The sequence below is a fragment of the Podarcis muralis genome, chromosome 4 (genome assembly GCF_964188315.1).
Source record: "Podarcis muralis chromosome 4, rPodMur119.hap1.1, whole genome shotgun sequence".
Taxonomy (NCBI): domain Eukaryota; kingdom Metazoa; phylum Chordata; class Lepidosauria; order Squamata; family Lacertidae; genus Podarcis; species Podarcis muralis.
In genome coordinates, this window is record NC_135658.1 from 3,274,571 (window position 1) to 3,291,351 (window position 16,781).

At 47.3% G+C, this 16,781-nt stretch overlaps 2 protein-coding genes across 6 annotated transcripts in view; one reads left to right on the plus strand and one right to left on the minus strand.

The window, feature by feature from the left end:
* The window catches only part of LOC114595218 (zinc finger protein 75D-like), a 437,997-nt gene that overhangs the window by 285,817 nt on the left and 135,399 nt on the right, over positions 1-16,781 (minus strand). The window lies entirely within an intron of this gene.
* LOC144327614 (uncharacterized) overlaps positions 2,066-16,781 on the plus strand; it is a 32,372-nt gene continuing 17,656 nt past the window's right edge. The window contains 6 exon segments of the mRNA XM_077927997.1: positions 2,066-2,316; positions 3,652-4,135; positions 4,342-4,423; positions 8,720-8,802; positions 10,034-10,160; positions 10,721-11,831. Coding sequence (XP_077784123.1) covers positions 3,743-4,135; positions 4,342-4,423; positions 8,720-8,802; positions 10,034-10,160; positions 10,721-11,831 — 1,796 coding nt within the window. The 5' untranslated portion in view covers positions 2,066-2,316; positions 3,652-3,742.

The following is a 16,781-nucleotide window of genomic DNA, read 5'->3' on the forward strand; positions in this document are numbered from 1 at the left end:
ATGCCTCACAGCCCACAACTGGCCACGTCACTGCTATTTCCTGTGTTGTCATCAGTAGGTCAAGTGCCACCTTTACCTGTTGCCTAGAATGGACATCCAGGGGAACGTGGCTCCAAACAGGGAGGATTTCTTGCAGTACCTGTTGGGAGCAACCTCCTTCTGACTATGACCAGGTCGATGGGCGTGACCCTACCTGGTGCAAATAAAAGGGCCGGGCACATGGCTATCTCCCTCTTACCTGCTTCTCCCTTTCATCCTTCTGGATCTCCACTGCTCCTGGCTCTTAGCCAGCGCATGGCTCATCCTTTACAAAGGACGGAGCCCACAAGTAGCAAGTCTGAGATTTAGCACAGACTTCATTTTCTCTACAGATGAAACTGTATGAAGCCTGCCTTCAGATTACGGCTTGTTGTTTTCAAGAAGTCTGTGTTGTGTTATTCTCATTTTAAGAGGGGGGGGGGAGGGGAAAATTTACCAGGAAGTTTACCACTTTGCACAAGGCAGACTGGATTGCTTAATTAAAAGATTCTAATGAGTCATCAACTGCTTCCAACAAGTTTGAAATATACTCAGAGTCCTGTAGTGATTTCATGCTCTTTATTGCAGCTTGTAAAACAGTGATTGAATTGCCCCCCCCCAACCTCAGGTTTTTTATACATTATTTACCCAATGAGTCCTGTCTGATTGGCTGATTCTGCTTCCCTCCTGGAGCCTGATTGGTGTTTTCCTGCAGGCCAATCAGTTGTTGCATTCTAGGATCCTACCAGCCTAATAGGCTGGTTAACTTCTTCCTGCAGCCTGATTGGTCTTCTCCTGCAAGCCAATCAGTTGTTGCATTCTAGGATCCTACCAGCCCATTGTTCTAGGATCCAAGGTTAGTACATTACAAAGTTGCAAGGGAATGTTGCAAGGGAACTAGCATGAGTGAGGAGGGATCATATCAAAACAATAAACCCTCTCCTACCTTCCTAAACCTTCCCACACAATGAGCCAGTGGGATTGCTTCCTCTTGCCTTGGATGGAAGAGGCTGGGACCCCTGAAGACCCCTGAGTATCTTGGAGTGAGCCCTGAATGTGTGGGGGTCCACTGGAGAACTCTCCTCATCCACGTTTATATAACCAGGGAAAGGGTCTGGGTCGTGCATAACAGAGAGCCTGTGTGGGGCCATGGTGAGAGTATTGACCCTGGGAAATCAGGCCAGGGGTCTGCAACCTTTAAGACAAAAAGAGCCACTTGGACCCGTTTCCGAAGAAAAAAACAACCTGGGAGCCGCAAAACCATTGCGACATGTATGTTTAATGTATGTAGAGTTTGGTGTCAGCGTTGCTTGTGTTGTTCACTTGTGTTCCTTTGGTTGTTAAAACAAATATATCTCCGGAGCCGCGATCTGACAGCGGGCGGGAAGGTGACGTCGGGACGGTGCGTGACTAACGCACGCACCGCCCCCATGCGATGTCACAGCCAGTACAGCGCCCGCCACAGTGGGGAGTGTCGGGGCGCACAAAAGGAATGCGCCTCCTCCCCTCGCTAGTATCCGCCCCGGAGCCGCGGCAAAGGTGTAAAAGAGCCATATGCGGCTCCGGAGCCGCGGGTTGCAGACCCCTGCCCTAGGCCAACCCCAACCTCTCTCACCACCAAAGGAACACAAGTGAACAACACAAGCAACGCTGACACCAAACTCTACATACATTAAACATAATAGAAACACCGACACCACCCCTATCCATCTTCCCTCTCTCCACCCCCCCCTTTCTCTTTTCTTTTCTTTTCTTTTTCTTCTCCCCCTAATGCCTCAACAAATGAAACGGATTTGTAAAAATGTTACTTAAAAAAAAAAATACGAGGCACTACACTTCTGTAAAACAAGAAAATCCTTAATAAAATATTAAAAACAAAACAAAACAGGCGAAGGCGAGCATTGCAACCGTGAGAAAAGGAGCTCAGCTCTGTTTGCAGGAGAAGCCGGGACCCCCCGCTGAGAGCAGAGCGAAAGTGTCGATTCCAAGCGGATACAATGTATCTGGTCTTGGCCCAATGTTAGCCTATGGGGAAACTCCAGAAGGAAAGGAAAGCAGGAAGCGTCCCCCAAAAGCATCTCTGGAAGTGTGAAATGCGCGCAAGAGAGAAAAACGCGGAGGGGGCAGCTGGGCACGCTGGGCTTTGCAAGGGTTAAAGAGAACTGAGCTGCCTTCCTAGAGAGGCCAGGAAGCAAGGGGGGGCAGATCCTCCAGAGCCAAGGCCCCTCCCTCCCCAGTCCTTTCCTGCTTCGGTGTCTCTCCTGCAAGGGCTGCCTCGCTCTCCCCTCCTGGGATCTGGTGAGTCTCCTCTCTCTCCCCCCAGAGGGTGCAGTGGGGAGACGGTGGGGGGGTCCCAGGGCTGCAGCAGGGGAGGGTGCATGGGGGGGGGGCCGGATCTGCTCCTGCAGGGGGGGGGGACCCCAAGTCAGGGAGGAGAGGGTCCTGCCAGGGAGGGGCCAGCTCTGCAACGCTCTCCTTCCTGCAGATCAGAGGATCCCAAACTCATTTGGCTTTTCAGAAAAAAACTGACTCCCCCGAAATCTCCCTTCTTTAAACAAAGGAGTCGTTAGGACTTTAACTCGCTCAGCATCATTGACACAAACGAGAGAACATGTGCAAATGGCTTTCCAAAGCTGGATGAGGAGGTGGACTAGCGCCCCACCCCACCCCCCCAAAAAACCCCACGGGGAGGAAGGAAGGAAAGGTGGGAGAGGAAGGCCAGGAATAAAGAGAGGGATCCCAGCCCAGAGTCTGGCTGCTGCATTGGGGACCAGTTTCCCAGTGTCTCCCAGGGCAGCTCCCCACAGAGGCCACTGCAGCAATCCCCTCGCACCCAGAGCATGGCATCCCAGGACCACATCCTCTCTGTCCCAAAGGGATTGTTGCTGGAAAACCAGCCAAGCCGGAAATGGGCGCTGCTACTCACTGAGCCTCCAGGGACCTGGGCATCAGTGGCTGTGTGTGTGTTGAGCTATCTAATAGAATAATAGTAATAAATTAGCTGCCTAAATTTCAAGGGAGGTGTCTTTGGCCACGTCCACTTCTCCCTCAGTGGGTTAATCAGATGCATACCTGGCCCTCAGAGCAAAGGATAAGGGACCCCACCCAGGAGTCTGTCTTGAGAGCGGCAGAGAGTCCAAGTGCAAGAAAAGGAGACAGAAGCAGGGGGGTGGGGGTGGGGGAAGAAACTCCTGTAGACCCACGGGTGAGGACCCCCACTAGAGCCAAGCATCCATTTTTCAAATGACTCCCTTGCCAGTCAGTTCTGACTTCATGCATTGACTGGAAGGCAGGAGCAACCAGGCTTCTTCATCTCCCAGAAATCCCTCCAGTTGCCTCCACATTTTGCATTGCAATCTTCCTTCTAGGAGAGCTAGAGGCTGCTTTCTTCTTCTTCTTCTTCTTCTTCTTCTTCTTCTTCTTCTTCTTCTCCTCCTTCTCCTTCTCCTTCTCCTTCTCCTTCTCCTTCTCCTCCTCCTCCTCCTCCCTCTTCTTCTTCAGACAATAGCTCATGGTTTGGGCTGTAGTGCAGTTCAGCCCTTGTTCCTAGCAAGAAGCATCCATGCTTGCTCAGGGAACCATTTCCCCCCTGTCCTACAAATTCTGTAACAGAACAATGTATTTGCTTTGTAGGATTTGATAGAGCTTCTCATTAAGACGGACAGAACTTGGCAGAAGATCAAGGGGTTCCTTCTCATCTCTCAGAGGCTTCCTAAGAGCATAGATGGATGACGAAGACTCAGTTGGCCCTGAAGCAGAAAGAGGCCAAACTGGGAGCAGTGGGAGATTCTGGGAAAACTCTGTGCAGAAGATCTTGGGTGAGGAGGACACCCTCCACTCAGAGGTGCAGAGCCAGCAGGTGAGGCAGTTCTGCTGCCAGGAGGCCAAAGGACCCCGAGAGGTTTGCAGCCGACTCTACCACCTTGACCGTCAGTGGCTGAAGCCAGAAAGGCACACGAAAGCTGAGATGCTGGACCTGGTGATCTTGGAGCAGTTCCTCGCTGTCCTTCCCCTGGAGATGGAGAGCTGGGTGAGGGACTGTGGAGCGGAGACCAGTTCCCAGGCGGTGGCCCTGGCCGAAGGTTTCCTCCTGAGTCAGGCAGAGGAGAGAAAGCAGGTGAGAGAGACTTTCCTCTGGATACTCCCAAGGGGCTCCAAACAGGATGGAGAACATCCCATAATGCTCTACTGTTGGCCCATTCTTTTTCTGGGAAGCCATCCATGGAATGAGATCTAACACCCTTAAAGCTTCTGTCTTTGTCATTCTCTTTCTAACATTTCTCGCCATTCATTCTCTGTTTTGAATCCTTGTTGCTCTTTCAGGGAAAGGATCATTTTGCAGAAATGGACCCGGATTCCTGTGAGGCAGAGAGGCCTCCGTTGGACACCAGAGAGAGGCCACTGGGTAAGGAGGAAGGAGTATTTTTCTGTTGGTTTTTCAACTAATCTGTGGATTCTTTTCATCTTGGTGTCTTTTGGGGCAGGGGACAGTGCTGCAGATATGTGGGATTGTTACATGTCACATGTCTATTTATATTCCAGCACTGATTATTGGGTCTTGTGAGCAGAAAGGGAGATACGCTGTTTCTGCTCTGTATTGCTTTTGCAGTTTTCTCTCCGAGGAAGAAAGACAGAGAGAGAAGCCATGTTTTTCTTTGTTCTGTTAGGTTTGTTTTTATGGGCAATAAATTAGGCTTAGATGTTACTCCTCACGGCTAAGCTTCTGTTTGAACTCTGCTACTTGTGTGCTCATGTCCCTGGAGATGGGCCACATCAGCGTGACGGCAGACCGGAGTGATGGATCCGGGGCAACGCTGCATTGCGGAGGAGGGAGCAGCCTCGGCATTATCACCCAACAGACAGTTGGGAACAGGAGTCCAGAGGAAGGGAGATGTCTTTTTGCCCAACTAACTTATGAAATGGGCGCAAATGTCCAAATGCTTGGACTTCCGGGTTAGCGCAATCGGCTAATGGCGGATTCCCTCCGAGCTCCGGAGGGAATCTGCTCGACGGGGGCTGGGTCTTGCCGTGCCGGCGACACGGGGACCCTTAAAAACCATGGGCGCGAATGCCCGTGGACGTGGTCACTCGGCGGGCACCGTTAGCGCCCTCCCGACCCGCGAAGGAGCCTTTTTAAAGGCTATGGAACGGGTGACGGGGAGCGGCGTGGTGCTGTGAGTCCTCTGCTTCCCCTGCTGAGTGAAGCCGCATGCCATTTGTCGGAGAGCGCTGACTTCTTCCTTTTAAAATTCGGACTTAAAATCAAGAATAACAACCCGTGAGTAATTTGGAACTGAACTTAAATTATTTCGTTTATGGATTTGGTACGAGCGGGGGAGGTGAAAAGAGGAAGTCCATCTCCCCCCCATTGTAAACAGTTTAACAGCAAGGATCTGCCAACTAAGGTTGTGAGAAGAGCTATCTGTTACTTTTTGTGATTGGATAAAAGATACTAATTCCACGGATTTAAAAAGACTAAGTTATTGTGCTGGAGGGCAAGAGTTTATTTGTTTTGACCAAGTACCACTTTTCTCGAGACCGGGAGTAACCCGTGAAAAGAGCCTGTTGAGGATTTACAGGAAGCTTTTGACAGCTGTCAAATTAGCTGTCAAAGTCCGGAAAAACTGAAAGCTTTAATTTTAGCCGGTTATTTTGCTACAAAGTAATGAAAGTAAAGGAAGATTGATACAAACAAAATTGACTTTTGGGTCGGAAGTGAAAGGAATACTAAGTAACTAGAATAATAATAAATAATAATAAATTTTATTTATATCCCGCCCTCCCCAGCCGAAGCTGGGCTCAGGGCGGCTAACAACAATCAAAATAATCCGACATTCTAAAAACATTCATTATAAAATTAATTAAATCAAATTAAGATCAAATTAATGGCAACCATCAAGCAAAATTCTGTGCAGATTGCCGATTGCCAGAGGAGGGGGTCAGGCTGCGCCCTGACCAAAGGCCTGGTGGAACAGCTCTGTCTTGCAGGCCCTGCAGAAGGATGTCAGGTCCTGCAGGGCCCTGGTCTCTTGTGACAGAGCGTTCCACCAGATTGGAGCCGCGGCCGAGAAGGCCCTGGCTCTAGTTGAGGCCAGCCTAACCTCTCTGTGGCCCGGGATCTTTAGGATGTTTTTATTTGCAGACCGTAAATTTCTCTGTGGGACATACCAGGAGAGGCGGTCCCGTAGGTACGAGGGTCCTAGGCCGTATAGGGCTTTAAAGGTTAAAACCAGCACCTTAAACCTGATCCTGTACTCCATCGGGAGCCAGTGCAGCTGGAATAATACCGGATGGATATGATCTCGCAGTGAGGACCCCATAAGGAGTCTCGCTGCGGCATTCTGCACCTGCTGGAGTTTCTGGGTCAGTCTCAAGGGCAGCCCCATGTAGAGCGAGTTACAATAATCCAGTCTGGAGGTGACCGTCGCATGGATCACAGTGGCTAGGTCAGGGCGAGAGAGATAAGGAGCCAACTGCTTAGCTTGGCGGAGATGAAAAAATGCCGCCTTTGTTATAGCTGTAATCTGCGCCTCCATAGAGAGGGAGGTATCGAAGATTACACCCAAACTCTTAACGGACAATGCTGGCACTAATTGCACCCCCGCAAGAGATGGGAGTTGCCCCCTCAATCCCATATCGCTCCGTCCCAGCCAGAGGACCTCTGTCTTCGAAGGATTTAACTTCAACCGGCTCCCACGTAACCATCCAGCCACAGCTTCCAGACATCTGGTCAGTGTATCTGGGGCCGAGTCAGGATGGCCGTCCATCAACAGATAGAGTTGGGTGTCATCGGCATACTGATGGCAACCCAGCCCAAAACTCCGGACAAGCTGGGCGAGGGGGCGCATAAAGATGTTAAAAAGCATCGGGGAGAGAATCGCACCCTGAGGCACTCCACACACCAAGGAGTGGCGCGATGACAATTCCCCCCCACGCGCCACCCTCTGTCCCCGACCAGAGAGAAACGAGCGCAGCCATTGAAGGACTGTGCCCTGGATCCCCACGTCGGCAAGGCGGTGGTCCAGGAGTTCGTGATCGACCATGTCGAAGGCTGCTGACAGGTCTAGAAGAATCAGCAGCCCCGACCCGCCTCGATCCAGCTGCCTGCGGAGATCATCTGTTAGGGCGACCAGAGCCGTCTCGGTCCCATGACCAGCGCGGAAGCCGGACTGGAATGGATCGAGAGCCGATGTTTCATCCAGAAACCTACCAAGCTGTTCAGCAACCGCTCTCTCAATCACCTTACCCAGGAACGGAAGATTCGAAACCGGGCGGTAATTGGATAGATCTAAAGGATCTAATGATGTTTTCTTTAAGAGCGGACGCACCACTGCCTCCTTCAGTTCCCCTGGGAATATCCCGGTGCCAAGGGACAAATTGATGATATCACCCAGGGGGGCCCGCACCTCGTCTGGACACGCTCTAATCAGCCAAGACGGGCACGGGTCAAGAGGACAGGTGGTGGGCTTTCCAGATTGGAGGAATCTGTCCACATCGGCTCTAGAGGGGATTCACGGACATTACAAGAATGGAAATAGGTCGGGAAATACGAGCTGAGTTGCAAGTGCTGGTCGTTCTCATGGGAAAGCTGCGAGAGATGTATGAGCAAGGTCATGTTTTGTCTACAAGCCCTACAAAGTCGAAATCAACAGAAAATATAGCTACTGAGATGGAAAAGGGCTTGATGTTTAAAACACGGGCAGCAGGACAAGAAAAGAAACCAAAGAAGGAAGAGGAGGAAAAGATACCTGCTAAACAAGGGGCGGCCGAAATGATACAGAAGACAAATGAGAGCCGAAGATCTATCAAGACGATCTTAAACCCGATCAGAGTGAAAGTTGGACTAGTTGGGATGTATGAACTTAAGAAACAGAGCTGGAGCTTCACCTCTAAACAACTAGGTCTGGTTGAAAGAATCACTGCCAGTATTGAGAAAGTACCTTTTCGAGTTTGGATATTTAATATAAGAGATTTCCAAAGAAGCCGGCTGAGAGGGATTGAAAGGGACTTGAGAGCCTCGGACGTAAGGTCACCAGGCTAAAAAGATAGACTAATGGCTTTTGGTCTGGGGCTGAAACCGGGGAGGGAAAAGGAGGGTTTGGGAGCCCAAAGAGGGCCTGATTCTCACTATGCAGTGTAAAATTTTTTACGTCATTTATTACTACTAAAATGGGGAATTCGTGGATGGGAACTAGGGACAACCTTAGGAAAAGTACTCTTTTTCTGTTTTCTTTTGCCCTTCTATCCCTTTTATATATGACTAAGGTATACAACTTAAATGTTATTGATTAAACTGAAGTAAATATAATAATGAAATAATGGTTAAACTGATTATAAAGAAACGTATTAACAATATATGGTTAAGACACTAAGGTTAAAAACTTGCTGAACAAAATATTGGAAGTGGAATACAAGAAGGGGAGGTGTGGGGAAGTCAAGAAAAGAAGCTACTGAAAAGGAGATTCAAAAGGTGGAATTTTCTTCTTTTTTTTTGGTTGTGTGTGTTTTCTATGTTTTTTGTTTTATTCTTTGTACCTTTTAGAAATGATAATAAAGATTATTTTTTTAAAAAAAGCAAATGTCCAAATGCTCTCAGCAGGTGAGGCTTTCTCAAAGGCCCATCTGTAGTTAGAGATGCCCTGTTTCACCTGTGAGAGAAGCAGGCACTCCTGGCGTCTTGCTTACACTTTTTCTCTTGCAGGTGACAGAATGATGCCGGCAAGACCTCCTGATCCGCCTTTTCATGGGGGCAGAAGGGAAGCAGCGGCTGTGGAACCAGATCAGGTCAGGGGAAGCTGCCTTGAGCGGACAGAGGCCGAGGGATGGAGTAATGTCATGGACTGGTTGGGCACAGAGGAATGGTGGGAGGAAGCAGCCAGGAAACCAGGAAAGGAAGACGACTCAGAGCCCAAGGAGCGGAAGTGGAGGAAGGATGAGCGGTCAGAGGGAGAAGAGGAAGAAGCCTGGGAAGAGGAGGTGTCAGAAGCTGAAGAGGCAACAGGGCTTAGTGAGCTGGGAGACTCTGTGGCAGAATGCAGTCCACAATCGGAGGCAGAAGAGGAAGGAGGCGAGTGGGCAGAGGGAGGGCGAGAGGCAGAGGTGAGTCAGGAGAAGGAGGAGCCACCGGGGGCTCCCTCTCCTTCTGCCAGAAGCCACCCTCCCTGCTTGTCTCTCAGAGCCAGGAGACGTCTGACAATGGAGGAGCAAAGGCAGGCTGCACACTGGCACACTGTTCAATCGCTTGCCAGAAACCCGAGAGAGGAGGGGACTTGGAAAGCTGTGGGGAGCCGGGGGTCTTAACTCTCTGCAACTGCTTTTGTGGAGGAAGAGGCTCAGGGAATGAGCTGCTGTTCTCAGTAGGCCTGAAACTCAGCCAAGCCTGTGAATATCATGTTCTTGCTAATAAAGAGTAAACTCCAGCTGTGAACTGTGGGATTTCCTGACCATATGTCTCCGTGATACCACATTCTGAATTTTGCCAGTAGGATTCATCTGTAGTTGCAGTTTTCCTGGAATCCTAGGGTTGAAAGGGACCCAAAGGGTCATCAGGTCCAACCCCCTGCATTGCTAGATCACCCAAAACAGATGGCCATCCAAACTAGGCTTCTTTTATTTCTATATTCATCATTGAATGCTAAAAAAAGGTTCCTAAGCAGTGGACAGACAATAACAAATAGTGTCCAGGATTCTCCTAGCTAGCCCCATCCTCTGCAAAATGGGGCCTGCCCCCCACTCCTCCCCCTCTCCATGCCCCCATGAACCCCTTGAATTTGGCTCTGGGGCATTGGGAGGGAACCTCCCCAGAACAACTCATGAGGAGAGGAGAAAGTGGATCCTTCCATCTGGGAAACTGGAATTCTTGCATAAGCAGAATGACTTGAAAAACACAATGTGGAGTTACACCTATTTGCACAAAGACAAATACCCATAGTTAAATACCCATACACAACTGAGATTTCTGTAGCAGATCATATTTCTGCTGTCTCAGAGGAGGACATTTCCCTTTTTCTTTTAGGTTCCAGTGTGCTTTGAAGATATTGCTGTTTGTTTCACGGACGAGGAGTGGGTGTTGCTGGATCCTGACCAGAGAGCTCTGCATAAGGATGTCATGGAGGAGAATCTTGGGATCGTGGCCTCTCTTTGTAAGGCTCCTTGTGGGATCGTAATATCTGTATTGAAATTCAAAACTTATCTCTCTGAGATGAACCTAATATATTTTCAGAGCTCAATATCTTCCCCTACAACACATGAGATTACAACATCCCCCAATAAACATCGAAGAGTAAATTACTCTTTTTCCTATGAATTTTCTTCCTCCAGTTGCAGCTTCTTAAACAATTACCAGGTAAAATGCCATGTAAAATTGCCATGTAAAATGTCAGCTTCAAGTTGTTAGGAAAGATAAGTAGCTTCTGTCAGGTTTTGTTTTTGCTCCTGTAAGTTTTTGGTTGACCAAAGAGATGACTGACTTTGGAGATGGAGGGGATGCCATGACTGGACCAAGCAAAATCCATCCCAGAGAAGAGCCAGGCTTATCAAATTTCACATTCCCATAAGTGTGTTAGATAATGGCAGACAACAAAGGTTGACCTCACATCCAACTCCCTTCAGTTCTTCCATCGCAATCTTTAATTAGCATCATTACATAATTGGGGGCTCTATTTGTTCCTGAGGCTCCAATCCCTTTTTTTCTCCATTACAGATTGTGATGAATTGGAAATCAAGAACAAAGGTGACCACAACAAAATCCCCAGAAAGGAGAAGCCACATAAAAATTTGGAGTGTGGAGAGAGCTGCAGTCAGAGCTCCCAGCTCACTTCCCATGAAAGAACTCATACAGGGGAGAAACCTTATCAGTGTGGAAAATGCAGCCAGGGCTTTAGTAGAAGCGCAGATCTACATTCACACCAGAAAATTCACAGTGGGGAGAAACGATTTAAATGTGAAGAGTGTGGAAAGAGCTTCATTCGCAGATCCTCTCTCACTTCCCATCAAATAACTCATACAGGGGAGAAACCTTATGAGTGTGGAGAATGCAGGAAGGGCTTTGCTAGAAACACAGATTTACGTTTACATCAGAGAATTCACAGTGGGGAGAAACCATATCAGTGTGTGGAATGTGGAAAGAGCTTCAGTACCAGCTCCTATCTCACTTCCCATCAGAGAATTCACAGCGGGGCAAAACCATATCAGTGCGTGGAATGTGGAAAGAGTTTCACCTGGAAGAACACTCTCACTATCCATCAAATAATTCATACAGGGGAGGAACCCTATCACTGCTTGGAATGTGGGAAGAGCTTCAGTAAGAGCTCCTCTTTCACTTCACATCAAAGAATCCATACAGGAGAGAAACCTTATCAGTGTGTGGAATGTGGGAAGAGCTTCAATAAGAAGGACACTCTCACATCCCATCAAAGAATTCATACAGGGGAGAAACCCTATCAGTGTGTGGAATGTGGAAAAAGCTTCAATACAAGCTCCTCTCTCACTTCACATCAGAAAATTCATACAGGGGAAAAACCCCATCAGTGTTTGGCATGTGGAAAGAGCTTTGGTCACAGAAGCTCTCTCACATCCCATCAAAGAGTTCATACGGGGGTGAAACCCTATCAGTGTGTGGAGTGTGGAAAAAGCTTCAGCACGAGCTCCTCTCTTACTTCCCATCACTTAATTCATACAGAGCAGAAGCCATATCAGTGCTTGGATTGTGGAAAGACCTTCAGTCAGAAAGGTAATCTCGCTTCCCATCAAAGAATTCACACAGGGGAGAAACCATATCATTGTGTGGAATGTGGAAAGAGCTTCAGCTGGAAGCAAAATCTCACTTCCCATCAAAGAACTCATATAGGGGAGAATCTGAGAATCCTTTAACTGTGGAGTTGGAGGTGACCCCTAATGTAATCTAGTCCAACCTGCTGCAATGTAGAAATCACAACGAAAGCCTCCATGATGGAGAGCCATCTAATGTCCGCTGGCCTCCAATAAATGAGAGTTCACTACTTTAAAGGGAGTCCACTTCACTGTATAACAGCTCTTACCATTAAAAAGTTCTAGATACAGGTAGGTAGCCGTGTTGGTCTGCCATAGTCGAAACAAAATAAAAAAATTCCTTCCAGTAGCACCTTAGAGACCAACTAAGTTTGTTATTGGTATGAGCTTTGGTGTGCATGCACACTTCTTCAGAGAGGTATCTGAAGAAGTGAGCATGCACATGAAAGCTCATACTATGAAAAAGTTCTTCCTGATGTTTCATTAGAATCTCCTTTGTGGTAACTGGAAGACATTTCTTCAGGTCCTACTCTATGGAGCCAGAGAAAGCAAGCTTACTCCATCTTCTATGACACAAGTTATTCAAAGATGGCTCTCATGGCCCCTCTCAGTCTCCTCTTCTCCAGGCTAAACATACCCAACTCCCTCGGCTTTTCCACATAATGCTTGGTTTCCAGACCCTTGATTATCTTGGTAGCCCTCCTCTGCACGTGTTCCAGCTTGTCAATATCCTTCTTAGTAGTTATTCTTTATTTATTTAATTTATGTAGCACCCTTCATCCACATATTTCAAGGCGGTTCACATCATACAGGATAAAAGTATGGGTTTCTCAAAAACAAGTCATGCAAGACAAATCATTTTATGGAGTTACAAGCTTGGTGGATCAGGGGAATGCTGTGTGCATAGTGTATCTTGATTTCAGTAAGTCCCCCATGATATTCTTGCAAGAAAACTGTTGAAATGTGGTTCTAGATTCAGGTAGGTAGTCAGCCGTGTTGTTCTGACGCAATCAAAATATATATAAAAAATAAAGAAATTGTCCAGTAGCACCTTAGAGACCAATTAACTTTGTTCTTGGTATAAGCTTTCGTGTACTTATACCAAGAACAAACTTAGTTGGTCTCTAAGGTGCTACTGGACAATTTCTTTATTTTTTTTATATATGTTGAAATGTGGGTTGAATGAGGTAACCATTAGGTGGATTTGTAGTTGGTTGACTGACAGAACCCAAAGAGTTCTCATTAATGGTTCCTTGTCATCGTAGGAAAAATTGACAAGTTGGGTGTTGTTGTTCAATGTTTTTATAAACTATTTGCATGAAGGGGATTGAGGGGATGCTAATCAAATTTGCAGGTGACACCAAACTGGGAGGGGTTGCTAATGCTGCAGAAGACACAATCGGGATTCAAAATGACCGTAACAGATTGGATAACTGGGCACAAGCTAACAATGATTTTCAGTAAAGACATATGTAAGGTTTTGCACTTAGGCAGGAAGAACCAGGTGCACAAATATAAGATGGGGGATATCTGGCTTACTAGCATTACAGGTGAAAAGGAACTAGGAGTTGTGGTGGACTGCCTGCTTAACCTAAGTCAACAGTGTGATGCAGCAGCAAAAAAGCTAATTCTATTCTAGGCTAGGCTAGTGCCCCTCTTAAGGGAACTAAGTGTACCACTGTATTCTGCCTTGGTCAGGCTACAGCTGGAGTCTTGGGTCCAGTCCTGGGCACCACGATTTAAGAAGGATGTTGACAAGCTGGAACATGTGCAGAGGAGGACAACCAAGATGATCCAGGGTCTGGAGTCCAAGCCTTGTGAGGAGCAGTTGAAGGAGCTGGGAATGTTTAGCCTGGGGAAAAAGGAGACTGAGAGGAGATATGAGAGCTACCTTCAAATATCTCAAGGGCTGTCACATGAAAGGGGGAAGAAGCTTGTTTTCTCCTGTTCTGGAGGGTAGGACTCGAACCCACGCCTTCAATTTACAAGGTAGGAGATTCTGACTAAATATACAGAAAAAACTTTCTGACAGTAAGAATTGTTCTACAGTGGAACAGTCTTCCTTTGGAGGTTGTGGACTCTTCTTCCTTGGAGGTTCTTAAGCAGAGGTTGAATGGGCATCTGTCATGGATGCTTTAGTTTGGGCAAGACAATTCTATGATTATTTGATCTTTATATACCATATAAAAAGCTGTAGCATTCTTAGAGGCTATTTGCTGCTTTTGCAGCACCAATGTGAGCTCCGTGGGGCCCAAGCCTGGGCAATGTGTCTGGAGCTCCTGAGCTTCCCAGAGAAGACCCTCTTCTTGGCCTCCCTGAAGTCATCCACAAGAAAGCAGACCAAGACATTAGACACAAACTAGGCTGCAAGAGTTGCAGGAAGGAGGCAAAGAAGGCACCATCCAACCGCCTTAGGGACTCCAGTCTGGATTTGTGTAGGGTTAATTCCACAGCCTTTTCTAGTCCTAGATATGTCCCATAAGGCAGTGGGTCCTGAGTTCTACCACTTCTGGGACAATTGTACTGGCTACCAATGAGGTACCAAGCAAAGTTCAAAACAAATAAATCATATTCTGATCATAAATGACTAATACTTTTTAATGCATGCTTTTTATGCAAATAGGCAAAAGTATGCCATTTCCCCTTCCAGAAATGCTTAATTGCTAATTCAATGGACTAAAAATCGATGATTGTTGTTGTTATTATCTAGTAAATTTATACACTGCCCTTCATCAAAAGACCTGAGGACCGTTTAAAACATAGAACACATAAAATGTAGAACAATTATGCCTCCTATTCCTTTAATCAGGTGACGGTCCTTCTTTTGAAGGAGGAAGTCAAATCTCCAGGATTGCTAATAGCATTATTAGCATTATTATTATTATTATTATTATTATTATTATTATTATTATTATTATTAAATTTATATACCACACTATATGCACAGGCCTCGGGGCAGTTCACAGAATAAAATCAGAATATAAAACCACAAAATACGGTAATCAAAATAAAAACAAAAACAAGTCAATAACCTCCCCAACACATTTCAGAAGGGCACTGGATGTCAATCAGCCAAAGGTCTGGTTCGAGAGGAACGTTTTCTCCTGGTGCCTAAATGTCAGGGACTGGGCAAAGAAGGAATGGTGGAGACCGCCTCCCCAGCCTGACTCTTCCAGGGAGGAGGAGGAAGAAGACAGTTTACATTTACAACAGGGGTTTGAGTGAGGTCTGTTGGTTTCTGTTTTCCTTCACTGTGCAGCGAAAGGGCTTGTCACGAGACAGGTGTTTACATTCCACAGTCTGTACTGTTGGAGTTTCTCACGGGAAAGGGAGACTGGATGTGACGTACACTGGTTTCCTGTTTTTCACTGTGTGATTCTCTCCAAGCTGTCGAGGAGAGAGGATGCATTATCTGCTCCTGCAGAGGCAAGATGTCTTTCTGTAATATATCAGCTTTGAACTGTAAATAAAGCAATATAGAGTATGTAGTACGTACTCCTCATCCTTCCGCTGGGCACGGAACTCTGCTTTACATCAACACGTGGTTATGGGCCCAGAAGTCGAATCGGAGTGCCGGCAAAGCATCGGAATGCAGAGGGACGGATCGGATCGGAATCTGCTCTGCGCGTAAAAGTGATTGATGAGGTATGTACTACTGCTCCGGGCAGCCTGCCAGCTTCTAGTTAATGGCTTTATGGCTGGACTTTGAACTTTTAAAGCCGTTTTGCCGGGAATAGGCAAAAGGCTCCCAGGCACAAGTTACTATGCTGGGGAAATCGAAAGTAACTTTTAAGTGCGCTTTTGGAATAAAGCAGCTGCAGCAGTGACGCAGCAAGATTTAAAGCAGCATATATGACGCTGAAGGCTAATGCCAGAGTCATGATGGCCCTTCAGGATGCTTGTGGGATTCCTAAGCTCAACAAGAAAAATTATGCGGACTGGGTTCTGTATGCAGAGGCAATTCTGCGGAAAGAGGGTTTGTTTGAGGTGATTACAGACACCCCCCCAGTTCCAGTTACAGATGCATGGGAAGCTAAAGATTCTAAAGCAAGGGGAACTCTTACATTGATAGTGTCCCCAGAAGAGCTCTGTCTATTGCGTGATAAGACCTCAGCCAGAGAAATTTGGGACTCTTTGAGAGAGGCTCACTTAAGGACAGAAGCTGGATCTACTATGTTTTACTTTAACAAGCTGCATAATATGGCTCTTGCTGAAGGTGGAGATGTGCGTTTACATCTGATGGAGATGCAAAATCTGAGACATGAGCTGCAACAGAGAGGACTCAACTTTCCAGAGGCTGTGTATTCTTTCATGATACTACAATCTTTGGGTTCAGGTTGGGAGTCTGTTGCAACCCAGATTGCTGTGCAGCCAACTGCTCAGCTGACAGTGGACTTTGTTACTGCCGTGATTTTAAATGAAGCGGATCGCCGGGGTGCTAGCTGCATGGGCAAGGGGGAGTCTTCGCAGACGTCATCCCATAGTGCAGTGGAACCACCAGATGGCGCCAAAGCTTTGAAGGCAGTGAAATGCTACTCATGTGGACGTCTAGGCCATATGAAGAGGGAATGCAGATATCCCAAGGCCAAGACAGAGCAGCGCAGCGAAAGCTCATCGCGTGGAAAAGGCCGAGGCAAAGGCAAAGGTCCGGTGTCTAGGACAACGCAGCACAAGGCTATGGTTTCACGCTTCACTCCAAAGGTTGCAGAGGTCCAGAAGACGTCTAGATCTTTCTTCGTTGTTGATTCAGCGGCGACCCACCACATGTGCAATGATAAGAGACTGTTTGTGTCTTTTACGCCGCAGGAAGGTGCGATTCACCAGGCGGATGACCACACTATTCCCAGCAAAGGCTACGGAACTGTTGTTCTTCACAGTTTGGACTTATCGATACAGAATGTCCTTTACGTGCCAGATTCCAAACATAATTTGCTCAGCGTTGGACAGCTGAATGAGCGGAACATTGACGTGTCCTTCAAGAACAAGAAGTGCAT